This window comes from Pseudophryne corroboree, chromosome 1, assembly GCF_028390025.1.
Source record: "Pseudophryne corroboree isolate aPseCor3 chromosome 1, aPseCor3.hap2, whole genome shotgun sequence".
In the NCBI taxonomy this organism is placed as follows: Eukaryota; Metazoa; Chordata; class Amphibia; order Anura; family Myobatrachidae; genus Pseudophryne; species Pseudophryne corroboree.
This window is the reverse complement of record NC_086444.1, coordinates 1,087,941,883-1,087,969,595: the sequence shown is the minus strand read 5'-3', so window position 1 is coordinate 1,087,969,595 and position 27,713 is coordinate 1,087,941,883. Positions and strand designations below refer to the sequence as shown.

Below are 27,713 nucleotides of genomic sequence, written 5' to 3'. Positions count from 1 at the left end.
GTATAATTCCAGTAATCCTGCCGTGTAATTCCAGTGGTACTGGCGTGTAATTCCAGTAATCATGCCGTATAATTCCAGTAATCCTGAGTATGATTCCAGTGGTACTGGCGTATAATTCCAGTAATCCTGCCACATAATTCAAGTGGTACTGGTGTATAATTCCAGTAATCCTGCTGTATAAATCCAGTAATCCTGCCGTATAATAACAATGGTACTGGCGTATAATTCCAGTAATCCTGCCGTATAAATCCAGTGATCCTGCCATATCATTCCAGTGGTACTGGCGTATAATTACAGTAATCCTGCCATATAATTCTAGTAATCCTGCCGTATAATTCTAGTGGTACTGTCATATAATTCCAGTAATCCTGCCGTATAATTCCAGTAATCCTGCCGTATAATTCCAGTGGTACTGCCGTATAATTCCAGTAATCCTGCCGTATAATTCCAGTGGTACTGGCGTATAATTCCAGTAATCCTGCTGTGTAATTCCAGTGGTACTGGCGTGTAATTCCAGTAATCCTGCCATATAATTTCAGTAATCCTGAGTATGATTCCAGTGGTACTGGCGTATAATTCCAGTAATCCTGCTGTATAATTCAAGTGGGACTGGTGTATAATTCCAGTAATCCTGCTATATAATGCCAGTAATCCTGCAGTATAAATCCAGTAATCCTGCCGTATAATAACAATGGTACTGTCGTATAATTCCAGTAATCCTGACGTATAATTCCAGTGATCCTGCCATATCATTCCTGTGGTACTGGCGTATAATTCCAACAATCCTGCTGTATAATTCCAGTAATCCAGCCATATAATTCCATATAAATCCATATAATTCCGTATAAATCCAGTCCAGTGGTGCTGCCATATAAATTCAGTGGTGCTGTCCTGTGCTGTATATTATTTACTCCAAATAAAGGGGTTATTAATATATAATCCAAATAATTTTTACAGGGATTGTCCTGTGAGGTGTAGGGGTACGCTCTCCTGTGCCGCATATTGTGTTATATAACTCCAGAAAAATAATGGCGAACAAAAATGTTGAGGATAAAATAGGGAAAGATCAAGAACCACTTCCTCCTAGTGCTGAAGCTGCTGCCACTATTCATGACATAGATGACAAAATGTCATCAACTATGACAAGGCCGATGCCTAATGTGATAGTAGAGGGCATGTAAAATCCAAAACGCCAAAGTTCAGTAAAATGATCCAAAAAAAGAAATTGAAATGGTCTGAGGAGAAACGTAAACTTGCCAATATGCCATTTACGACACCGAGTGGCAAGGAACGGCTAAGGCCCTGGCCTATGTTCATGACTAGTGGTTCAGCTTCCCATGACCATGGAAGCCCTCATCCTCCCACTAAAAAAATAAGAGTTAAGATGGAAAAAGCACAGAAAAGAACTGTGCATTACAAGATGGTATCACAAATCCCCAAGGAGAGTCCAAGTGTGTTGGCGGTTGTGATGCCTGACCTTTCCAACACTGGACGGGAAGATGTGGCTTCTTCCACCATTTGCATGCCCCCTGCAAGTGCTGGAAGGAGCACCCACTGTCCAGCAGATTCTGATATTCAGATTGAAGATGTCACTGTTGAAGAACACCAGGATGAGGATATGGGTGTTGCTGGCGCTGAGGAGGAAGTTGAGGATGAGGATTCTGATGGTGATGTGGTTTGTTTAAATGAGGCGGGTGGGAGACACCTGTTGTCCGTGGGATGAAGAAGCCCATTGTGATGCCTGGGCAATATACCAAAAAAGGCCACATCTTCGGTGTGGAATTATTTCTTCACAAATCCAGACAACAGGAGTCAAGCCGTGTGTTGCCTCTGTCAATCTGTAATAAGTAGGGGTAAGGATGTTAACCATCTAGGAACATCCACCCTTATACGTCACCTGCAGCGCATTCATCAAAAGTCAGTGTCAAGTTGAGAAACTTTACGTAAGAGTGTAAGCAGTCCACTGACACGTAAGTCCCCTCTTCCTCTTGTATCCAAGCTCCTGCAAGCCACACCACCAACTCCCTCAACGTCAACTTCCTCCTCAGTCAGGTACAACAGTAGTCCTGCAGGCAATGTCACTGTCATGACTGAGGAGTCCTCTCCTAACCGGGATTCCTCCGGAGGATCCTTGAGTGGTACGCCTGCTGTTACTGCCGCTGCTTTTGTTGCTGCTGGGAGTCGATCATCATTCCGGAGGGGAAGTCGGAAGACCACTTGTACTACTTACTTCCAGTAAGCAATTGACTGTCCAGCAGTCCTTTGTGAGGAAGATGAAATATGACAGCAGTCATCCTTTTGCAAAGTGGCTAACTGAGGCCTTGACAGCTATGTTGGTGTTAGACGTGTGTCCGGTATCCACCATTAGTTCAGTGGGACTTAGAGAATTGTTTGAGGTACTGTGTCCCCGGTATCAAATCCCATCTAGGTTTCACTTCTCTAGGCAGGCGATACTGAGAATGTACAGAGATGTCAGAAAAAGTGTCCTCCGTGTCCTACAAAATGCAGTTGTACCCAATGTCCACTTAACCACAGACATGTGGACAAGTGCAACATGGAAGACTAAGGACTATATGACTGTGACAGCCCACTGGGTAGATATATGGCCTCCCGCAGCAACAACAGCAGCGGCACCTGTAGCAGCATCACGCAAATGTCAACTCGTTCCTAGGCAGGCTACGCAATGTTTCACCGCTTTCCATAAAAGGCACACCGCTGACAACATCATCGCAGAATGGCTTACCCCAATTAGACTCTCCTGGGGATTTGTGATACCGGACAATGCCACCAATATTGTGCTTGCATTACATCTTCCAGCACATCCCATGTATTGCACATACAATTCATTTGGTGGTGCAGAATTTTTTGAAAGATTACATGCATGTGCAAGGGATGCTGTTGGTGGCCCGAAAAATTGCGGCCTACTTTCAGCATTCAGCCACCGCGTGCCAAAGACTGGAGCGCCATCAAACACGCTTGAATCTGCCCTGCCATCAACTGAAGCAAGAGGTGGTAACGAGGTGGAATTCAACGCTCTATATGCTTCAGAGGATGGAGGAGCAGCAAAAGGCCATTTAAGCTTATACATCCACCTACGGTATAGGCAAAGGAGGCGGAATGCACCTGACTCAAGCGCAGTGGAGAATGATCTCTGTGTTGTGCAAGGTTCTCCAACCCTTTGAACTTGCGACACGTGAAGTCAGTTCATACACTGCTAGCTTGAGTCAAGTTAATCCCCTCATCAGGCTTTTGTAGAAGCAGCTGGAGAAATTGAAGGAGGAGCTAAGACAGAGCGATTCTGCAAAGTATGTGGGACTTGTGGATGGAGCCCTTCATTCGCTTTGCCAGGATTCAAGGGTGGTCGATCCTAGGTTTAAAGCCTATGTTATATCTCTCTTTCCGGCAGACACAAGTCTGCAGAGGTTCAAAGACCTGCTGCTGAGAAAATTGTCAAGTCAAGCGGAACGTGACCTGTCAACAGCTCCTCCTTCACTTTCTCCTACAACTGGGGCTGCGAGGAAAAGGATAACATTTCCGAGCCCACCCGCTGTTGGTGATGCAGGGCAGTTAGGAGCGAGTGCTAACATCTGGTCCGGACTGAAGGAGCTGCCAACAATTACTGACATATCTACTCTCATTGCATATGATTCTGTCACCATTGAAAGAATGGTGGAGGATTATATGAGTGACAGCATCCAAGTAGGCATGTCAGACAGTCCGTACATATACTGGCTGGAAAAAGAGACAATTTGGATGCCCTTGCACAAACTGGCTTTATTTTACCTAAGTTGCCCCCCATCTAGTGTGTACTCCGAAAGAGTGTTTAGTGCAGCCGGTCACCTTGTCAGTGATTGGCGTAGGAGGTTACTTCCACAAAATATGGAGAAGATGATGTTCATCAAAATGAATGATAAATTCCTCCAGGAAGACCTTTACCAGCAATTGCACACAGAAAATACACAGGGACCTGTGATGGTGGATTCTAGTGGGGACGAATTAATACTCTCTGAGGAGGATGTACACAGTGAAAGGGGTGAGGAATCGGAGGATGAGGTCGACATCTTGCCTCTGTAGAGCAGGTTTGTGCAAGGAGACAGAGATTGCTTCTTTTTTGGTGGGGGCCCAAACAAACCAGTCATTTCAGCCACAGTCGTGTGGCAGACCCTGTCGCTGAAATGATTGGTTTGTTAAAGTGTGCATGTCCTGTTTATACAATATAAGGGTGCACCTCTTTTTCTTCTTTGCATCATGTGCTGTTTGGGGACTAGTTTTTTAAAGTGCCATCCTGTCTGACACTGCCAAGTCCACGGGTACTGCCGTATAAGTCCAGGAGTACTGCCGTGGAAGTCCAGTCCAGTGGTGCTGTCTTGTGCTGCATCAGTCCAGTGGTGGTGTCTTGTGCTGTATATTATTTACTCCAAATAAATGGGTTATATACATTACTTATATTAGTATCCAAATAATTTTTACAGGGTTTGTCCTGTGTGGTGTAGGTGTACTCTCGCCTGTGCTGCATAATATTAGAATAGCTTCATATAAAAGGGATATAATTATCCAAATTAATTCTACAGGCTTTGCTGTGCGTGTGTTTGGTTTAGGGGTACGCTATCCTGTACCACCAATATTGTGCATGTATTACCTCTGGGCAAATTCCAGCACGTCCCATATTGTTTGTGCCACACACTTGTGTCACTTAGCTACCTCATTGCACCTCTTTTTCATCTTTGCAGGATGTGCTGTTTGGGGACTAGTTTTTTTTTGTTTTGTTTTTTATCTTAAAATTTTATTATGAGAAATAAACGAAGTGAACAACATTCGGTAATAAAGCGAACAATGATACAATAAATGTGTTATGGGTCAAATTTCACAAGACTCATCATGGAGAATGTTATGACAATGGAGATTCATGAGAGATCAGGGGGAAAAAAACATCAAGAAAAAAAATAAGTAAGTGTGACTCCACGAAGTGTAATCGTCATATTAGGAGGTCTAGTCAGATTGAGTAAGGGAGGTGGGTGGGGAAATATCGGGAAGGAAGGAGAGATGGAAAGCAGGAAGAGATCTCCGATGACCCAGGGGCCCATGCAATAGGGCAGAGGTTCTCAAACTCGTTCCTCAGGACCCCACACAGTGCATGTTTTGCAGGTCTCCTCACAGAATCACAAATTCAATAATTTGTTCCACCTGTGGACCTTTTAAAATGTGTCAGTGAGTAATTAATACACCTGTGCACCTGCTGGGTTACCTGCAAAACATGCACTGTGTGGGGTCCTGAGGACCGAGTTTGAGAACCTGTGCATTAGGGAACAGGGAAAAGGAAACAGAGAGAAAGGTATGAGAGAGAGAAGAGAGAGATAAGGAAAAAGAAAAAAAGGGGGAATTTGTGGAGGGGGGGGACATCAATCGCGCCCATTTTGAGTTACAATCTAGTTAAGTCCTGAAAGGGGTGAATTTTTATATCTGTACCAAGGAAGCCAAGTGGAATGGAATTTTTGGACTGTGTTGTGTTGGAGACTGGTAATGTATTCCATTTGTGCGATGAACCAAATCCTATTTGTTAGTGCCTGATGGTTGGGGGCGTCTGGTGCTTTCCAGTTACGCGCTATTTGGTATTTAGCCGCACAGGAGATATGGAGGATCAGTTTATTTGAGTCTCTGGGTACTTGGTTCATGGGGGCACAGAGGAGTAGGTTTTTAGGTGAGAGAGGCTGCTGCAAATCTATCAGCTGGGCAAGCAGGGCACGGACCATGGTCCAGTAACGTGATCACTGGGCAAGACCACCATGTGTGAAAAAACGTGCCCACCTGAGCACAGTTTCTCCAGCAAAGGTTTGAAGTGCCAGGAAACATTCTATGTAGGCGGTCTGGAACCAAATACCATCTTGTATAGATTTTAAACGAGTTCTCATGAATGGCCACGCTGATGGAGCACTTTGAGACCGCGGCCCGGATAGTTTCCCACTCCTCGACCTCGAATTGTCGCCCCAAGTCCGTTTCCCAGGCCTGTTCGTGAGGTTCTAGGGCGGGGGTTTCCGGGGATAAGATGGTTTTGTAAAGAAGAGAGATGACGCCTCTGTCAGTAGGGTTATGCAGGCAAAGCCTTTCAAAAGAGGAAGGGATTGGAAGTGGGAATGGAAGGTGGAGAGATGAAATGTAGTGCCGTATTTGTAGGTATTGGTAGTGCAGGGAGTTGGGCAGGCCATATGTAGTCTGTAGATCAGAGAAAGATCTGATGGCATGAGTACCTGTAAAGTGGTGGATTCTGGTGACACCAGCAGAGATCCAAGGACGGCCATTGCTGAGGATAAGCCTGGGGGAAATGCCAAATTGTTCCAGATAGAGGTTAGGGGGGAGGGGTAAATAGGCAATTTAAATTTTTTGCTTAGGAGCTCCCAGTTTCCGAGTGTGACCGCTACAGTAGGTGTAGGGAGGCTAAATTGAGGATAGCTTTTGCGGTGAACCCAAGGTAGATAGGAGATCGGAGCGTGTCAAGCAACCAATTGGCTCAGTTTAGTCGCAGCAAAATAACGTTGAAGGATGGGAAGGCCTAGGCCACCCTGCTGAGAATGTTTGGCCAGGGTTTCTCGGCGGAGTCGAGGTTTTGTATGGTTCCAAATAAAGTCACCTAACGAGGACTGGAGAGAGCGGAGGGTATGCGAGGGGATCTGAATTGGAAGCGTTTGGAATAAGTACAGGAGTTTGGGGAGTACATTCATTTTTATGGCATTAATACGTCCAATCCAAGAGAGATAATAAGAGTCCCATTGGCGGATGTCCTTGAATATTTAATTTATAAATGGGGGGTAGTTAGCTCGGTAGAGAGAGTTGTAGGATTTGGTTATGAAGACTCCTAGGTATTTAAGTGAATGTTTACGCCATGAGAATTCGAAGTTTGTTTGTAACAGAGTCTTGGTGCGCTTGGGGATGTGTAAGGAAAGGGTCTCGGATTTTGATTGGTTGATTTTATATCCCGAGAGGTTGCCGTATATAGACAGCTCTCAAAATAGATTGGGAAGAGAGATGGTCAGGTTCGTTAGTGTGAGAAGTATGTCGTAAAAGGATCCGATAGTAGACCATTTGAGTGTACTGAAGCCGAGGGGTTGTGGTATAGAGCTTGTATAGCCTGTAGGAATTTACCGCGAAAGCCAAAGTGTTGCAGGGTTTGCAGCATGAAGGGCCAGGAAACCCTATCGAAGGCCTTCTCCGCATCCAGAGCAAGCGCCAGGGATGGGATCTTGTGGAGGTTAATATAGTGAATAATGTCAATTGTGCGTCTAGTGTTGTCAAGCGCTTGTCTGGACGGGACAAAGCCCACCTGGTCAAGGTGAATCAGGGAGGGGAGAATAGGGTTGAGCTTGTTAGCCAAGACTTTGGCAAAAATTTTGAGGTCTGTGTTCAGTAGCGAAATGGGCCTGTAGTTAGTAATTAGTTGGGGATCTTTATTTGGTTTCGGAATTACAGTGATAGTAGCCTTGGTGGTTTGAGAGTGGAAGGGAAGCATTAGGTTAAATACCTTCGTGAGATGGGAAAGTAATGAAGATTGAAAGGTTTTGTAGTATGACATAGGAAAGCCGTCCGGCCCGGAGCTTTAGACGGTTTCTGGAATTTAATAGCGAAAGCAATTTCTTCCTCAGAGATAGGCCTGTCCAAGCCTGAAGAGGTCTCTGGATCTAAACGGGGCAGATCGCACGATGTCAGGTAGTCAGAAGCTGGCGGGTAGGTCTGGTTGAGAGTGGGTGATCTATCTGGGAGATTGTAAAGTCGCTCATAATAAGCTTTAAAAATAAGAATTTACTTACCGATAATTCTATTTCTCGTAGTCCGTAGTGGATGCTGGGAACTCCGTAAGGACCATGGGGAATAGCGGCTCTGCAGGAGACAGGGCACATCTAAAGAAAGCTTTAGGATCACCTGGTGTGCACTGGCTCCTCCCCCTATGACCCTCCTCCAAGCCTCAGTTAGGATACTGTGCCCGGACGAGCGTACACAATAAGGAAGGATTTTGAATCCCGGGTAAGACTCATACCAGCCACACCAATCACACTGTACAACTTGTGATCTGAACCCAGTTAACAGCATGATAATAGAGAAGCCTCTAGAAAAGATGGCTCACTACAACAATAACCCGAATTTTTTGGTAACAATAATTATGTACCAGTATTGCAGACAATCCGCACTTGGGATGGGCGCCCAGCATCCACTACGGACTACGAGAAATAGAATTATCGGTAAGTAAATTCTTATTTTCTCTGACGTCCTAGTGGATGCTGGGAACTCCGTAAGGACCATGGGGATTATACCAAAGCTCCCAAACGGGCGGGAGAGTGCGGATGACTCTGCAGCACCGAATGAGAGAACTCCAGGTCCTCCTCAGCCAGGGTATCAAATTTGTAGAATTTTACAAACGTATTTGCTCCTGACCAAGTAACTGCTCGGCAAAGTTGTAAAGCCGAGACCCCTCGGGCAGCTGCCCAAGATGAGCCCACCTTCCTTGTGGAGTGGGCATTTTTAAGATTTTTGGCTGTGGCAGGCCTGCCACAGAATGTGCAAGCTGAATTGTACTACAAATCCAACGAGCAATCGTCTGCTTAGAAGCAGGAGCACCCAGTTTTTTGGGTGCATACAGGATAAACAGCGAGTCAGATTTTCTGACTCCAGCCGTCCTGGAAACATATATTTTCAGGGCCCTGACCACGTCAAGCAACTTGGAATCCTCCAAGTCCTTAGCCGCAGGTACCACAATAGGTTGCTTCATGTGAAATGCAGAAACCACCTTAGGTAGAATTTGAGGACAAGTCCTCAATTCTGCCCTGTCAGAATGAAATATTAAGTAAGGGCTTTTATATGATAAAGCCGCCAATTCTGACACACGCCTGGCTGAAGCCAGGGCTAACAGCATCGTCACCTTCCATGTGAGATATTTTAAGTCCACAGTGGTGAGTGGTTCAAACCAATGTGACTTTAGGAAACTCAACACAACATTGAGATCCCAAGGTGCCACTGGAGGCACAAAAGGAGGCTGTATATGCAGTACCCCTTTTACAAATGTCTGAACTTCAGGCACTGAAGCCAGTTCCTTTTGGAAGAAAATCGACAGGGCCGAATTTTGAACCTTAATGGACCCTAATTTTTAGGCCCATAGACAGTCCTGTTTGCAGGAAATGGAGGAAACGACCCAGTTGAAATTCCTCCGTAGGGGCCTTCTTGGCCCCACACCCCGCAACATATTTTCGCCAAATGCGGTGATAATGTTTTGCGGTTACGTCCTTCCTGGCCTTGACCAGGGTAGGGATGACTTCATCTGGAATGCCTTTTTCCTTCAGGATCCGGCGTTCAACCGCCAAGCCGTCAAACGCAGCCGCGGTAAGTCTTGGAACAGACAAGGCCCCTGCTGGATCAGGTCCTTTCTTAGAGGTAAAGGCCACGGTTCGTCCGTGAGCATCTCTTGAAGTTCCGGATACCAAGTCCTTCTTGGCCAATCCGGAGCCACGAGTATAGTTCTTATTCCTCTCCTTCTTATGATTCTCAGTACTTTTGGTATGAGAGGCAGAGGAGGGAACACATACACTGACTGGTACACCCACGGTGTTACCAGAGCGTCCACCGCTACTGCCTGAGGGTCCACTGACCTGGCGCAATATCTGTCTAGTTTTTTTTTTTCTTAGACGGGACGCCATTATGTCCACCTTTGGTTTTTCCCAACGGTTTACAATCAGGTGGAAGACTTCTGAGTGAAGTCCCCACTCTCCCGGGTGAAGGTCGTGTCTGCTGAGGAAGTCTGCTTCCCAGTTGTCCACTCCCGGAATGAACACTGTTGACAGTGCTATCACATGATTTTCCGCCCAGCGAAGAATCCTTGCAGCTTCTGCCATTGCCCCCCTGCTTCTCGTGCCGCCCTGTCTGTTTACGTGGGCGACTGACGTGATGTTGTCCGATTGGATCAATACCGCCTGACCCTGAAGCAGGGGTTTCGCTTGACTTAGGGCATTGTAAATGGCCCTTAGTTCCAGAATGTTTATATGAAGAGATGTCTCCAGGCTTGACCATAAGCCCTGGAAATTCCTTCCCTGTGTGACTGCTCCCCAGCCTCGCAGGCTGGCATCCGTGGCCACCAGGACCCAGTCCCGAATGCCGAATCTGCGGCCCTCTAGAAGATGAGCACTCTGCAACCACCACAGGAGAGATACCCTTGTCCCCGGTGACAGGGTTATCTGCTGAAGCATCTGAAGATGCGACCCGGACCATTTGTCCAGTAGGTTCCACTGGAAAGTCTTGCGTGGAATCTGCCGAATGGGATTGCTTCGTAGGAAGCCACCATTTTTACCCAGAACCCTTGTGCATTGATGCACTGAGACTTGGTTCGGTTTTAGGAGGTTCCTGACTAGCTCGGATAACTCCCTGGCTTTCTCCTCCGGGAGAAACACCTTCTTTCTGGACTGTGGAACAGAAGACAAGTCGTCGGAACCAGCTGCGATTTTGGAATATTGAGAATCCAATCGTGCTGCCGCAACACTACCTGATATAGTGCTACACCGATCTCCAACTGTTCCCTGGATCTTACCCTTATCAGGGAATCGTCCAAGTAACGGATAACTAAAATTCCCTTCCTTCGAAGGAATATCATCATTACGGTCATTACTTCAGTAAAGACCCGGGGTGCCGTGGACCATCCCTACGGCAGCGTCCGAACTGATAGTGACAGTTCTGTACCATAACCTGAAATACCCTTGGTGAGAAGGGTAAATTTTGACATGAAGGTAAGCATCCTTGATGTCCCGAGACATCATGTAGTCCCCTTCTTCCAGGTTTGCAATCACTGCTCTGAGTGACTCAATCTTGAATTTGAACCTCTGTATGCAAGTGTTCAAGGATTTTAGATTTTAGATTTTAAAATCGGTCTCACCGAGCCGTCTGGCTTCGGTACCACAATAGTGTGGAATAATACCCCGTTCCCTGTTGCAGGAGGGGTACCTTGATTATCACCTGCTGGGAATACAGCTTGTGAATGGTTTCCAAAACTGCCTCCCTGTCAGCGGGAGACGTCGGTAAAACAGACCTTTGGAAACGGCGAGGGGAATACGTCTCGAATTCCAATTTGTACCCCTGAAATATTACCTGAAGGATCCAGGGGTCTACTTGCGAGTGAGCCCACTGCGCACTGAAATTCATTGAGAACGGGACCCCACCGTGCCTGAACATGTAAAGCCCTAGCATCATACTGAGGGCTTGGCAGAGGCGGAAAAGAGTTTCTGTTCCTTGGAACTGGCTGATCTCTGCAGCCATTTTCCTCTCCCTCTGTCACGAGCAGAAAAGAGGAACCCTTTTGTCCGCTTGCCAACCAGGCCTGCGCCTGATGATACGGTGTCTTATTTTGAGAGGCGACCTGGGGTACATCCCCTCTTTTAAGGCAATACTTCCAAAAGCCGTTTGGAATCCGCATCACCTGACCACTTTACTGGTATAATTGGACAACGCACTTATACTTGATGCCAGTCGGCAAATATTCCGCTGTGCATCATGCATATATAGAAATGCATCTTTTAATTGCTCTATAGGCAATAATATACTGTCCTTATCTAGGATATCATATTTCCAGTCAGGGAAACCGACCACGCCAACCCAGCACTGCACATCCAGGCTGAGGCGATTGCTGGTCGCAGTATAACACCAGTATGTGTGTAAATACATTTTAGGATACCCTCCTGCTTTCTATCAGCAGGATCCTTAAGGGCGGCCATCTCAAGAGAGGGTAGAGCCCTTGTTCTTACAAGCGTGTGAGCGCCTTATCCCCCCTAGGGGGTGTTTCCCAACGCACCCTAACCTCTGGCGGGAAAAGGTATACTGCCAATAACTTTTTAGAAATTATCAATTGTTATCGGGGGGAAACCCACGCATCATTTATTTCTCAGATTCAGGAAAACTACAGGAAGTTTTTCCTCACCAAACATAATACCCCTTTTTTTAGGTGGTATTCATATTATCAGAAAAGTGTAAACTTTTTCCATTGCCTCAATCATGCGATGTGTGGCCCTATTGGAAATCACGGTTGTCTCTTCACCGTCGACACAGGAGTCAGTATCCGTGTCGGCGTCTGTATCTGAGGTAACGGGCGCTTTAGAGCCCCTATATGAGACGTCTGGACATGCACAAGCTGAGTAGCCGGCTGTCTCATGTCAACCACTGTCTTTTATACAAAGCTGACACTGTCACGCAATTTCAACAGTACATCCACTCAGGTGTCGACCCCCCAGGGGGTGACAACACTATTACAGACACTCTACTCCGTCTCCTCATCATTTTTCTCCTCATACATGTCGACACAAACGTACCGACACACAGCACACACACAGGGAATGCTCTGATAGAGGACAGGACCCCACTAGCCCTTTGGGGAGACAGAGGGAGAGTTTGCCAGCACACACCAGAGCGCTATATATATACAGGGATAACCTTATATAAGTGTTTTTCCCTTTATAGCTGCTGTATTGTTTATATTGCGCCTAATTTGTGCCCCCCTCTCTTTTATAACCCCTTTCTGTAGTGTAGTGACTGCAGGGGAGAGCCAGGGAGCTTCCCTCCAACTGAGCTGTGAGGGAAAATGGCGCCAGTGTGCTGAGGAGATAGGCTCCGCCCCTTTCTCGGCGTCCTTATCATCCGTTTTCTTGTATGTTTTGGCAGGGGTTAAATGCATCCATATAGCCCAGGAGTTATATGTGATGCATTTATTTTAGCCATAAAAGGTTTTCTAACGATTTATTGCGTCTCAGGGCGCTGCCCCCCCAGCGCCCTGCACCCTCAGTGACCGGAGTGTGAAGTGTGCTGAGAGCAATGGCGCACAGCTGCGGTGCTGTGCGCCTACCTTTATCTGAAGACAGGAAAGTCTTCTGCCGCCGATTTTTCCGGACCTCTTCGCTCTTCTGGCTCTGTAAGGGGGCCGGCGGCGCGGCTCCGGTGACCCATCCAGGCTGAACCTGTGATCGTCCCTCTGGAGCTAATGTCCAGTAGCCTAAGAAGCCCAATCCACTCTGCACGCAGGTGAGTTCGCTTCTTCTCCCCTTAGTCCCTCGATGCAGTGAGCCTGTTGCCAGCAGGTCTCACTGAAAATAATAAACCTAAACTAAAACTTTCACAAAGAGCTCAGGAGAGCCCCTAGTGTGCACCCTTCTCGTCGGGCACAGAAAATCTAACTGAGGCTTGGAGGAGGGTCATAGGGGGAGGAGCCAGTGCACACCAGGTGATCCTAAAGCTTTCTTTAGATGTGCCCTGTCTCCTGCAGAGCCGCTATTCCCCATGGTCCTTACGGAGTTCCCAGCATCCACTAGGACGTCAGAGAAAAGGGAGTTGATAGTGGAAGGGTTATATTGGAGTGAGTCATTGTCATCCTTGCTCGCCAAAATGGCGGATTGCGCTATCCGAGCCCTCAGTCTGCTGGCCAGTAAAGTGTCAGCTTTGTCGCTCTTTTCGTAGAATCTTTGTTTCAGCCAGCGGAGTGAGTGCTCAGTTTTTTCGGCCAACAAAGCGTTTAGGGCCGCTCTAGCAGTGGTAAGTTGTGCATAGAGAGGACGGGAGGGCCGCTGTTTGTGTTGGGTTTCCAGATTGTGGACCTCTTCTGTGAGTGAGGCCAATTTTTGTTTATGTTCCTTGTTCCTGTGTGAGGCGTAACTAATGATGTGACCTCTGATGACGACCTTGTGTGCCTCCCATATCAATGGGGTGCAAGAGGAGTCAGTGATGTTTAAAGTAAAATAGTCTACAAGGGCAAGTTTGATTTTTTTCCTGGAATTGAGGAATTTTCAGCAGCGTCTCATTTAAACGCCAGGCGGGTCGGGATGTCGGGGTGTCAAGGAAGTCAAAGGTGGCAGTGACGATGGAGTGATCTGACCACGGGTTGGTGATGATGGATGAGTCGGATATGTGTTTGGAGGCCTGGGTACTGCAAAAAAAGAGATCGATACGGGAGTAAGATTGGTGTGGAAACGAGAAGGTGTAATCCTTGGATGTGGGGTTGAGGGCCCGCCAAACGTCAATAAGACCGGATTCCCGCGCGTGTTTATTTAGAGCTCGGGATGAGGAGTCACGGTGTAGGCGTGACTGGGGAGAGGATTTATCTAATTGAGTATCCGGGGCAGTATTAAAATCTCCACCTAATATTAAATAGCCTTTTCTGATTTTGGACAGTGTGGAGAAGGAGTTGAAGAAGGACGCTTGTCCAGAGTTAGGGGCGTAGACAGTGGCTATTGTGCATTCTAAGTGTCCAAGCCTACCCGTTAAAATGATGAACCGCCCATCTTTATCCGTATGTGAGGAACCCAACACAAATGGAATTTTAGAGTTTACCAAAATGGCCACCCCATTGTGTTTGGATTGGCTCGAGGAGTAAAAAGCCATCAGGTATCGTTTGGAGGTGAGGGCCGGGTGTGACTGGGATTTGAAGTGAGTCTCCTGGATAAATACTAGGCCCGCCTTAAGGATGCGAAGGGATTGAAAAAGGAGGAGCGTTTCTGGGGGGTATTGAGGCCCTTGACGTTCAAAGACGCTATCAACAGAGGCATTGTAAGTTGTGATTAAGAGGAGGAGAAAAAAGAGAGGGAGAGAAAAAAGAAGGAGGGGGGAGAAAGAGAGAAAGAGGGGGGAAAAATGGGGGAGGAGAGAGCTAGTGGGGGGTCCCGGCCCGTCGGAAGAAAAAGGGGAGTTAGCGGTAATAAACCAGGAGAGGGCAAAAAAAAAGGGGGGGCCGTGCTAAGGTACCTCACGACCAGGGAGGAGGAACCAGCACAGAAATTAGGACCGACTGGTCCAAGGTGGGGAAGCACCGGGTGATAACCGTACTCCCTCCAAGGAGGTAGGGTGGGGGGGAATGGGTTTACAAATTGGAGTTCGGCAATATGAACTCGTGGATTATATAGAGTGGATGAGGGATCATGGCCCTCCAGTGGTGGAATATTCAGAGAATGAGCTAACATTGGCCTTAGGGAAAAAAGCATTAATGAGAAGTAACGTGGAATAGATGTGTAAGCAGTAAATAATATAACAGTAACATTGATTAAGTATAAGCAGAGCAAACAAGGTAGGGTCGTGAACATCAACCAGTACCCTATGTGCTCCAACATATTATCTCAAAGGTCGGTTCACACCCTATGGAGGTGTTCCGAGTCATATGCCCAAATGTGTCCAGTATGACCGAGGCGTTGATTTAAAAGCAGTGAGTATGATAGCAAGATGGGGGGATCTCGTAACACATTCTTAACTATACCATTGCATTAAGCATTGTGGGAGAACTAGGTGGTTGCTATATAGAGAAACCCCCGCACATAATGGCAACCAATATATATTGTATGCAATAAAGTCAACTGGTCAAGTGGAGCATTAAAGAGAAGTAACGTGGAATAGATGTATAAGCAGTAAATAACATAACAGTAACATTGATTAAGTATAAGCAGAGCAAACAAGGTAGGGTCATGAACATCAACCAGTACCCTATGTGCTCCAACATATTATTTCAAAGGTCGGTTCACACCCTATGGAGGTGTTCCGAGTCATATGCCCAAATGTGTCCAGTATGACCGAGGCGTTGACTTAAAAGCAGCGAGTATGATAGCAAGATGGAGGGATCTCGTAAACACATTCTTAACTATACCGTTGCATTAAGCATTGTGGAAGAACTAGGTGGTTGCTATATAGAAACCCCCCCCACATAATAGCAACCAATATATATTATATGCAATAAACGTCAACTGGTCAAGTGGATCTAAAGAAAAAAAAAAAAAAAAGAAAAAACACGGGTGGGCCGCGGTGCTTCTATCAAGCAAAAAGTTTAGGTAGCATTTGAAGTGAGGGTAGTTAGGTCGCCTGATGGGTAGGGGTTGCCACCTGTGCTGAGTCGGAGTCTTCTAGGTGTAATAGGAAGTCTCTACCCTCTCTCGGGTCTCTGACGATGAGTGTTTTTCCATTGAAGTCGATCAGCAGCTTGAAGGGGAACCCCCAGCGATATCGAATACCGCGCGTGCGAAGCGCGGAGGTCAGATCCTTAAGCTCTCTCCATTTGAGTAGCGTGGAGGGAGACAAGTCCTGAAAGAATTGCAACCTAGCGTTTTTGAATAGGATGTATGGCTTACTCCGGGTAGGATTAAGAACCAGTTCTTTATCTTTAAAGTTGAGAAAGCGCAAGATTACATCTCTGGGGGGATCACCATCACGTGGTTTGGGCCTGAGAGCTCTATGGGCCCTTTCTAGTGGCAGTTCACGGGAGCCTAGGGTCGGCACTACGGTGGAGAATAATTTGTGTAGGTATGCTTCGAGACTCGCGGGGAGGATGGATTCCGGGACATTCCGTATGCCTAGGTTGTTTCTTCTCTCGCGGTTCTCCAGGTCCTCGTTCTTATCGCGTAGTTCCGAGATGTCCCGGATAAGATGGTCGATGTCTCTAATGGTCTCACTCTGCTCTTTGTGAAGGGTGTCCTGACAGGATTCAAGTTTGGAGGTCCTAGAGGATAGAGACGTAATATCCGACTTGATGGTGGCAACCACGTTGTCTAGCTTGGACTCCAGTGTTTCCTTGAAATCCATGATGAGCGATTTCAGAGCTAGGATATCCTCCTTGGTTGATAGAGCGGGGGATGGAGACGAGTCTTCCTTGTCGGTCACCGAGAGGCTAGGGGAGGGGGGTCCAGAGAGCGAGGACGGTTTGTCATTTTTGTCGGCCCTGGTGAAGTGCTGGGTTATGTCCGTCCCCGCCCGCTTTCTCATGGAGGCGGCGGATTTAGACATGGTAGCAGTCTGGCAGATTGAGCCGGGATGGGTTAGATAAGGTGTCGGAGCGGCTCGTGGAGATGTGCAAGCGATAAGGCCTGAGGGCGAACCACTGGAGGGCTAGATTATGGTATGTTCAGTGGGGCATGAGGCCCGTCGGCAGTAGAGTAGAAGAAGAATCCCAGGGGGTAGAACGGTGCCCTGTGGGTTGTGGCTGAAGGTAGACTAGCAGTAGATGGGGAGGAGGTGCGGCCTCATTGTGTTGGTGCGGCCACCTAGTGAAAGGGAGGGCTCGTTATAGATGGGTCTTGGAAATATCTATATGCTGGGGCTGTAGCTGTGAGATATGGAAGCTACCTGCAAGGTTAGTAGGTCTTCAGCCAGCTGCGTGGTGTTCACTACTGGATCACAATGCTCTAGAGAGCAGCTCGTAGCAGCAGGGGGGAAATGGCTGCCAGGACCCGTATCGCGTCAGAGAGGTGAGATGCGGCACCCCTGTTCAGGTCCCCTGTAGGGTTGTCGGTCGCGGGCTGAGCGGGGCCGTCCGCAAGCAGCATCCAGTCCCAGGGGGATGTCTGGGGAGATGGTGCAGGGTCAGGTGTCATTGCCGGTGGGGGCTGGGAGTGTGGGGACTAGTTTTTTTTAAGTACCATCCTGTCTGCAACTGCAGTGCCACTCCTAGATGTGCCAGGTGTTTGTGCCCAGACTTGTGTCGCTTAGCTTAGTCATCCAGCTACCTCATTGCACCTCTTTTTCTTTTTTGCATCATGTGCTGTTTGGAGCCTACTTTTTACAAACTGCCATCCTGTCTGCCACTGCAGTACCACACCTAGATGGGCCAGGTGTTTGTGCCGCACACTTTTGTCGCTTAGCTTAGTCATACATCGACCTCGGTGCAACTTTTAGGCCTAAAAACAATATTGTGTGGAAATTAATGTTATTGAGGTTAATAATACCGTAGGATCAAAATTATGCCCAAATTATGTGATTTTAGCGGTTTTTATGTTTTTTTCCAAAATCATCCAGATCCAAAACCAAAACACGAAGGTGGAGTTTTGGCAAAACCAAGCCTAAATCAAAACACGAGCGGGGAATTAGAACCAACACACAAAACACGAAAAGTGCCAGACGCACATCTCTAACATATATATATATGTTTTAACTTACCGACTCCATATTTAACATTTTTCTCACTTCCTTTAGCTCTTTGTCTCTTTTCTTTTTTTCTTCATGCTCTAGTTTCTGTATTTTATCTTTGTCACGAACTCCAAACTGCCATTTCGAATTCTGAAAATGAGAGAAAATGTTGTTGAAAAACAGGGGTTTAAGGAAATCATGTGGTCTGTTTTATATCATCACACATCAGCACCTAATGTGTACCTAAGAATGGTGTAGTTTCATATTTGTTCTTTTTATAAATTATCATGAAGCCCTGTTCCAAATATAGATTATGGCTTAAATAATAGTTATCACTACAGTGTAAAATACTAATGTAGATTTTAAGGGCTTGCATGAAAACTTTACATAAAAGAAGCATATAATAAAATGCTATATATCCCATTTTTTATCCTGACCTTAATGATACTGGTTTCTTTCATGGTCGTTCTTGGTATTTAAATGATAAGAACTAAGGGGCTAATTTAGACCTGATCGCTGCTGTGCATGTTCACACAGCAGCGATCAGGTCTGAACTGCACATGCGCCAGTGCCGCAGTGCGCCGGTGCATGGCAGACAGCCGACGACTGTCTTAGCCCGGCAATTGCCTCTGCCTGATTGACAGGCAGAGGCGGGCTGGCCACATCTGGCGGTCGTTTAGGTGGCATGGTCTGGGCAATGCAGACGTGCACGGACCGTGCAGGGTGCGGGCAGCGGTGGCTGCGTGACATCACAACCAGTCGCTGCAACCTGGGCAGCGACGAATAGCTCCCTGCCAGCGCGCAGTACCTGTGCTGGCTGGAAGATACTCCTGAAGTACAAAAGCATCGCCGCTGTGTGATGCTTCTGTACTTGTGCGACGGGGCAGGGACTGATATACGGCGCGGTATAGCCCTGTGCTGGGCATCCCCCTGCATGTCAGTGTGACTGATCATAGATGCACTAAATTTATGATCAGGTCTGAATTAGTCCATAATAACAATCCCCTTATCAGTGGTCACAGTGGGGTGAAAATACTAAGTGGTGGTTTGGAATTTTCAACAGTCCGCATCATGCAGATTACTAAAGGGGTGTACTATGACTGGCTGACGCTCGGGATTCTGAAGCCCAGCATACCGGCGCTGGGATCCCAACTGCCATAATTCCAGCAGCGGGGCGAGCGCAGCGCTATTTATTTTCCCTCTAGGGGTGTCGTGGACAGCCCAAGCGGGAGAATAGCTGTCGGTATACCGGCTGTCGGGATTCCGGCGTTGGAATGCTGAGCGTCAGGATCCCCACAGCCGGTATATCGAGTGCCACCCTTACTAAAGCCCAAACCGCAGTAATCCTGCAGACAAATCAGACTTTAGTATAGAATATGTATCCAAATAAATGATCTGCCTCAGGTACAGATGGGTCCACATTTATCTTGGCCTTTAATAGGATTAACCGAGCCAGGTCAGTCAGACTTAATCCCCTGCTGTAATTACTTAATCCGCTGATGTATTGTTCTCTGTATTGCAGCTGAGAACAATAGATGAAGGGTTTATTTTAATAAACCATAGTGTGCCTAGGCGCAGCAAAGAAGACAAAATTAAGGTGGACCTATCTGTAAGTGTGTTTGTAGATCTACAACAAAAAAGGGAGATTGAGAGGTATAAAATCAATAAGACCACACCAAGCTACACTGTACTGTACCGCAACACCTGCATTCTTGCAAATACAAAAGAAAATAGAAAGCTCTAGTGAGTCTGCTGATTGTAAATGCCAATACTAGGACCGTAACTAGATATGTGCACCGAGCCCGCAGTGTGGCGAGTGCAGCTATCCCGCAAGGCGGCTCGGAGTGCTCGCACCTCTGCCAGCATTCTGATGGGCGGGATGCCGCTGTCGGGATACTGACATCCCAACTGATGTGAATGGCCAAATATTATCTGTAAAGCACTGCGGTATGTGTGTGCGCTATATAAATAACTAGTAATAAATAATTAATCCTGCCCGCCGTTAGTACATCTGTAGTCCGTCTTACAGTACATACCTTTTCTGGGTATGTAAGGAGCAGGAGTTTGTAATTGTCTGGGTCATCCATGCATTTTTGAAGAAATCTGCTCTCAGACAACATGTCTTTAACTTCTTTTTCACATATTTTAAAGCCATTTTCTGTAATCAGAATCACTGCATCCACCTGCGTGATAAATATTATGTGCCTCAGAAAAATTGTGATTTAGTAAAACAAATAATCTGCAGTGATAAAATGCAGTAAAGACATACAATTATGAAATATAATGAACCATGTGCCATCCCCATGGACAACTGCCTCATTCATTTATAAAGCTATAGTAAAGCTATAGTATCCAGCTGACAAGGGGCCATTGACTGATGCAAATGATTCAACAGCACCACCAGTGCTGTAATGTAATCTAATCTATATAACAAAACTATTCTAACAAATAAATTGTGCATTATTATGACCACCTTCTACGTTAGACGTTGGCAGCATGTAGCCCATGAAATATGTCACGTGTCCTGTGCTGACTTGATGGGTATATAAGATGTGTGATAGGCTGTCTGCACACATATCACTCATTGCTGTCATGAGTAAAAGGGACGATTTATCCGAATTGCAAAAAGTGATGATTATCGGCTTTTGGGTCAAGGGTGGCAGTATGTCTGAAACAGCGCAGTTTGTGAACTGTTTGCGTGCTGCTGTGGTGAGGGTTTATCGTGACTGGACAAATGGCACCATTGCGAATATTCAACATGGAAACTGCTGAGCACCACATGCCATTGATGTGAGAGATAAATGACGGCTACGAAGGTGTGTGAGGGCCAACCAACGCGCTACAGTGGAGCAGCTTACCTTTATAATGAACCTGGGGGCTACGACAGTCCAGCCCATCTAGCTGCTGTACCTGCTGCACACGGCAGTTACTCTAGCTATTAGCTGGTGGTCATAATAATGTGACTTGTCATTATACCATGCCATTTAAAAAAAAAAAAAAAATATATATATATATATCTATATATATCTATAAATAGGGTGTAGTATGTTATGCCGGCAGTCAGGCTCCCGGCGACCAGCATACTGGCGCCGGCATACCGACAGCTTGGTGAGCTCAAATGAGCTCCTTGCAGGCTCGCTGCGCTTACCACGCTGCGAGCACGGTGGTGTGCTGCGTGCGCCATGCTGTCTATTCTCCCTCCAGGGTGGTCGTGGACCCCCAAGAGGGAGAACAACTGTCAGTATGCCGGCGGTCGGGATTCTGGCGCCGGTATGCTGGTCGCCGAGAGCCCGATCGCTGGCAAAGTGAAGACCACCCATATATATACAGTATATATATTAGTTATACTACCCATTCTTCGCATGGGAGTTTCTGATTTTTACGGTTGGAAATAGACATTAGTGTAAACAATTTGGTAAATCTATAGAGATGTGAATTTGAGATGTCTTAATGTAAGTAAATATTAATCCATGTTTCTTGGCGTTACCCGGGGAGCACCGATAGCAGATACGGTGAAAAGTAACAGGACCATTTTTGTAGTTTATTAAATTCTACACACTGGAGGTGCAATCCAAATTTTTATCCAATTGTCCATTTGGCCGTTATCGTTCACTTAATGCAAGCCATGCATCGGTAATGACGTCATAATTTCAATCCCCTTTTCATCCCCTCAGGGAAGGTTTATTAAAATTCTAAGTAATTAAAATTCTAAGGTTATTAAAATTCTCGTAGTTTTCAAGCAGTTTTCATATCTATCTATCTCTATCTATCTATCTATCTATAAGTCTCCAACTCTCGCACTCCGCAGACATTCACAGGTATAATGCGCCCGGTGCCATCCTCATTACAGCCTGCACAGGCGGCACTCAAAAGCTTTTCCCTCATAAAAATTGACACAAGTCGGCTGTTGTGGGCAACGTTTCAGCGCCGTGTAGCGCTTTTATCAAGCCTTATACAAAATGACATACACATACCAGAATTTAAGTGCTACCATCACCAAGCCAGCAAGCTCCGCCCACCATATAGACTGGCTCGGATTGCAGTACGGGTGACATAGTAACTGACCAATCACCCCAAATGTGTACTAAAACAGTACAAAACAAGTACATATTACAAAATCACATTTACAAATAAAAACAGACAGCATACATAGTCGGGCATAAATTCAATGTAACTAGGAAAAACGTATCCCGCGTGGATTCAGGATTAAGAACTCTCCCATGATAGGGAGATAAAATGTTGAATTTTGCAAAAAATGGACAGCAATATTAAATAAGTGTTTATTTGATTTACTTTTATTAGTAATTGAAGATTCCAAACATGAAATGTCATGTGTTAAGATAGAATAAGATCACTACATTTGAAGGTAGCCATTTAGCTGCATTGTCTGCAGACAAACAAACCGATTGAATCACGAAACTGAACAACACAGTTAGAAACTTATAAAAATGATCTTCGTAGATTCAAAGCTGATAAAAGGAGGAAGGTAGATTTAGATTACACTCAACAGCGTGTCTATCCGTGGTTAACTGGGGCATACCCCAGCAATGACAGACGTCTGTTATTCAGACGTACTTTGAATAGAGGACGGGCTGATAGGTCTGATGATACTGTCACAACTGAGAGTGACAATGATTCTAGCCACAGTAGAGGTAGGGGAGCAAGGAATTCATCAACTGGGCCACGTACTAGAGATCGTTTTTTAGATTTAAATCCAGATATACCCTCCGAGGCGGGCAAAACAAAAGGCAAAGCAAACATTAAAAAAAAACAAAAGCGAGGAAGACCTAGTTTATAATTTGTCTGATAGAACTTTGATTGAAAGTGAGCTATGTGTCTTGCGCAAAGGACTATCATTTGTCCCGACTGTGCCATTCGATCATGTACAATGGAAAATTGAATCATATCATTTAAACCGTAGTCTGAAATTGAAAGAATTTTTTTGGAATGAAGTCCCCTACCCCTACAGCATTACCCCCATAATTGTTGAAATTACAGGGCCGTTCTAAATTCGAACCGGCCAGTAAAAATGCTTCCATTAAAACATATACTAGGATGTTAGACAAAGATGTGTGTGATTCCCCTTTGGCTAAGAGACCACAGTTTTGGAACCTTTCCAGAGAGGAACACACTACTTTGGGTAATTTGTGGAAATATGATGATATTATATTTTAGCAAGCAGATAAGGGAGGGGCATTGGTTGTGTTGAACCTCAGAGATTACAAGTGTGAAGTTAAGCGTCAGCTCAAAGATACCCATACATATCGTTTGTTGGATAATGATCCCACGTATGTGTTTAAGAGCAAACTTGATAGTCTGTTGGGTGAGGCTTGCACACAGGGTTGGATATCGACAGAGGTTAAGAGCGCCTTGATGGTCCAACATCCCATCAAACCCCTACTGTACATGATCCCCAAGATTCATAAAAATCTACAACAAACCCCAGGGCGGCCCATTCTTTATATCAGCCAATAGCCACTTATTTAGATGCACTGTTACAACCGTGTATGCAAGCAAAACCAACCTATTTGAAAGATACCAACATGTTGTTATTATCCTTGCAATCTCTACCTGAATTACCTAAGTCTTGTTTTTTATGTTCTGTGGATGTAAGTAGCATGTATACCTGCATCCCACATAGTGCAGGATTACAGGCTACATGTGATTTAATTTCTGATAATCCTCTTTTTAAGGGGCCCCCTGTGGATTTTGTCATAAGATTATTGGAGCTTGTGTCGACAAGAAATTATTTTTTGTATGACAGTAAAACGTATTTACAAACGTCTGGCTGTGCGATGGAGTCCAATGTGGCCCCATCGTATGCCAACACGTTTATGTTCTTGATTGAACATGAGTTGTTCTTTTTAGATTCCAGCATTAGTGATAATATCATAGCGTTTTACAGATACATTGACGATTTACTGATTATTAGTGATGAGCGGGTTCGGTTTCTCGGAAACCGAACCCCCCCGAACTTCAGCCTTTTTACACGGGTCCGAGCCATACTCGGATTCTCCCGTGTGGCTCGGGTAAACCGAGCGCGCCCGAACGTCATCATCCCGCTATCGGATTCTCGCGAGACTCGGATTCTATATAAGCAGCCGCGCGTCGCCGCCATTTTCACACGTGCATTGAGATTGATAGTGAGAGGACGTGGCTGGCGTCCTCTCCACACATAATAGAAAAGACTAAGAGTGACATTGTTATAATTGTGGGGAGGATTGGGGACGGGGAGCAGCTGTTAGGAGTACAGTGCAGGGTTTTGCTGATAGTAGTGAGTGTGACCACCAGTTTAATCCGTTCTCTGCCTGAAAAAAACGCTCCATACCATATCTGTGCTCAGTGTGCTGCATGATATATCTGTGCTGAGTGCACTGCTCACACTGCCTAATTGTGGGGACTGGGGAGCAGTTATAGCAGGAGTACAGTGCACAGTTTTGCTGACAGCGACCACCAGTCCAGTATACGTTTGTCTGCCTGAAAAACACTCCTGTGGTGGCTTTTTTTCTTTATACTAGTAGTTTAGCAGTCTGCTGACAGTGTCCATGAGGTCCATTTATTATACAGTATATTATATATATATATATATATATATAGCAGTACGGTAGGCCACGGCTGTACCTACCTCTGTGTCGTCACTCGTCGTCCATAAGTAATAATAGTATACTATCCATCCATCTACACTGTATACCTGTGGTGGCTTTTTTCTTCATACTAGTTTAGCAGCCTGCTGACAGTGTCCACCAGGTCCGTTATTATTATTCTGTATATATTATATATATAGCAGTACGGTAGACCATGGCTGTACCTACCTCTGTGTCGTCACTCGTCGTCCATAAGTAATAATACTATACTATCCATCCGTCTACATTGTATACCTGTGGTGGCTTTTTTTTTTCATACTAGTTTAGCAGTCTGCTAACAGTGTCCACCAGGTCCGTTATTATTATTCTGTATATATAGCAGTACGGTAGGCCATGGCTGTACCTACCTCTGTGTCATCACTCGTCGTCCATAAGTAATAATACTATACTATCCATCCATCTACATTGTATACCTGTGGTGGCTTTTTTTTCTTCATACTAGTTTAGCAGTCTGCTGACAGTGTGCACCAGGTCCGTTATTAATATTCTGTATATATTATATATATATATAGCAGTACGGTAGGCCACGGCTGTACCTACCTCTGTGTCGTCACTCGTCGTCCATAAGTAATAATAGTATACTATCCATCCATCTACACTGTATACCTGTGGTGGCTTTTTTCTTCATACTAGTTTAGCAGCCTGCTGACAGTGTCCACCAGGTCCGTTATTATTATTCTGTATATATTATATATATAGCAGTACGGTAGGCCATGGCTGTACCTACCTCTGTGTCGTCACTCGTCGCCCATAAGTAATAATACTATACTATCCATCCGTCTACATTGTATACCTGTGGTGGCTTTTTTTTTTCATACTAGTTTAGCAGTCTGCTAACAGTGTCCACCAGGTCCGTTATTAATATTCTGTATATATTATATATATATATATATAGCAGTACGGTAGGCCACGGCTGTACCTACCTCTGTGTCGTCACTCGTCGTCCATAAGTAATAATAGTATACTATCCATCCATCTACATTGTATACCTGTGGTGGCTTTTTTTCTTCATACTAGTTTAGCAGTCTGCTGACAGTGTCCACCAGGTCCATTATACTGAATATAGCACAGTACGGTAGGCCACTGCTGTACCTACCTCTGTGTCTTCAGTCACTTGTCCATAAGTATACTATCCATCCATCTACATTGTATACCTGTGGTGCCTTTTAGTTGTGCGCATTAAAATATGGAGAACCAAAATGTGGAGGTTAAAAAAATAGGGAAAGATCAAGATCTACTTCCACCTCGTGCTGAAGCTGCTGCCACTAGTCATGGTCGAGACGATGAAATGCCATCAACGTCGTCTGCCAAGGCCGATGCCCAATGTCATAGTACAGAGCATGTAAAATCCAAAACACAAAAGATCAGTAAAAAAATGACCCAAAAATCAAAATGAAAAGCGTCTGAGGAGAAGCGTAAACTTGCCAATATGCCATTTACGACACAGAGTGGCAAGGAACGGCTGAGGCCCTGGCCTATGTTCATGACTAGTGGTTCAGCTTCACATGAGGATGGAAGCACTCAGCCTCTCGCTAGAAAAATGAAAAGACTTAAGCTGGCAAAAGCACAGCAAAGAACTGTGCGTTCTTCGAAATCACAAATCCCCAAGGAGAGTCCAATTGTGTCGGTTGCGATGCCTGACCTTCCCAAAACTGGACGGGAAGAGCTAGTGCCTTCCACCATTTGCACGCCCCCTGCAAGTGCTGGAAGGAGCACCTGCAGTCCAGTTCTTGATAGTCAAATTGAAGATGTCAGCGTTGAAGTACACCAGGATGAGGATATGGGTGTTGCTGGCGCTGGGGAGGAAATTGACAAGGAGGATTCTGATGGTGAGGTGGTTTGTTTAAGTCAGGCACCCGGGGAGACACCTGTTGTCCGTGGGAGGAATATGGCCATTGACATGCCTGGTCAAAATACCCCAAAAAAATCAGCTCTTCGGTGTGGAATTATTTCAACACAAATGCGGACAACAGGTGTCAAGCCGTGTGTTGCCTTTGTCAAGCTGTAATAAGTAGGGGTAAGGACGTTAACCACCTCGGAACATCCTCCCTTATACGTCACCTGCAGCGCATTCATCATAAGTCAGTGACAAGTTCAAAAACTTTGGGCAACAGCGGAAGCAGTCCACTGACCAGTAAATCCTTTCCTCTTGTAACCAAGCTCCTGCAAACCACACCACCAACTCCCTCAGTGTCAATTTCCTCCTTACCCAGGAATGCCAATAGTCCTGCAGGCCATGTCACTGGCAAGTCTGGCGAGTCCTCTCCTGCCTGGGATTCCTCCGATGCATCCTTGAGTGTAACGCCTACTGCTGCTGGCGCTGCTGTTGTTGCTGCTGGGAGTCGATCGTCATCCCAGAGGGGAAGTCGGAAGACCACTTGTACTACTTTCAGTAAGCAATTCACTGTCCAACAGTCCTTTGCGAGGAAGATGAAATATCACAGCAGTCATCCTGCTGCAAAGCGGATAACTGAGGCCTTGGCAGCCTGGGCGGTGAGAAACGTGGTTCCGGTATCCATCGTTACTTCAGAGCCAACTATAGACTTGATTGAGGTACTGTGTCCCCGGTACCAAATGCCATCTAGTTTCCATTTCTCTAGGCAGGCGATACTGAAAATGTACACAGACCTCAGAAAAAGAGTCACCAGTGTCCTAAAAAATGCAGTTGTACCCAATGTCCACTTAACCACGGACATGTGGACAAGTGGAGCAGGGCAGACTCAGGACTACATGACTGTGACAGCCCACTGGGTAGATGTATTGCCTCCCGCTGCAAGAACAGCAGCGGCGGCACCAGTAGCAGCATCTCGCAAATGCCAACTCGTTCATAGGCAGGCTACACTTTGTATCACCGCTTTCCAGAATACGCACACAGCTGAAAACCTCTTACGGCAACTGAGGAAGATCATCGCAGAATGGCTTACCCCAATTGGACTCTCCTGTGGATTTGTGGCATCGGACAACGCCAGCAATATTGTGCGTGCATTACATCTGGGCAAATTCCAGCACGTCCCATGTTTTGCACATACCTTGAATTTGGCGGTGCAGAATTATTTAAAAAACGACAGGGGCGTGCAAGAGATGCTGTTGGTGGCCAGAAGAATTGCGGGCCACTTTTGGCGTACAGGCACCGCGTACAGAAGACTCGAGCACCACCAAAAACACCTGAACCTGCCCTGCCAT

At 46.0% G+C, this 27,713-nt stretch overlaps 1 protein-coding gene across 2 annotated transcripts in view; it reads right to left on the bottom strand.

Moving 5' to 3' along the window:
- LOC134927206 (uncharacterized) overlaps window positions 1-27,713 on the bottom strand; it is a 605,974-nt gene that overhangs the window by 254,004 nt on the left and 324,257 nt on the right. For both annotated transcript variants that reach the window (XM_063921361.1, XM_063921370.1), the window contains exons 11-12: window positions 19,923-20,069; window positions 17,917-18,036 (exon numbers count right to left, since the gene is read on the bottom strand). In XM_063921361.1, the coding sequence (XP_063777431.1) occupies window positions 17,917-18,036; window positions 19,923-20,069 (267 nt within the window). The remainder of the gene's footprint in view (window positions 1-17,916; window positions 18,037-19,922; window positions 20,070-27,713) is intronic.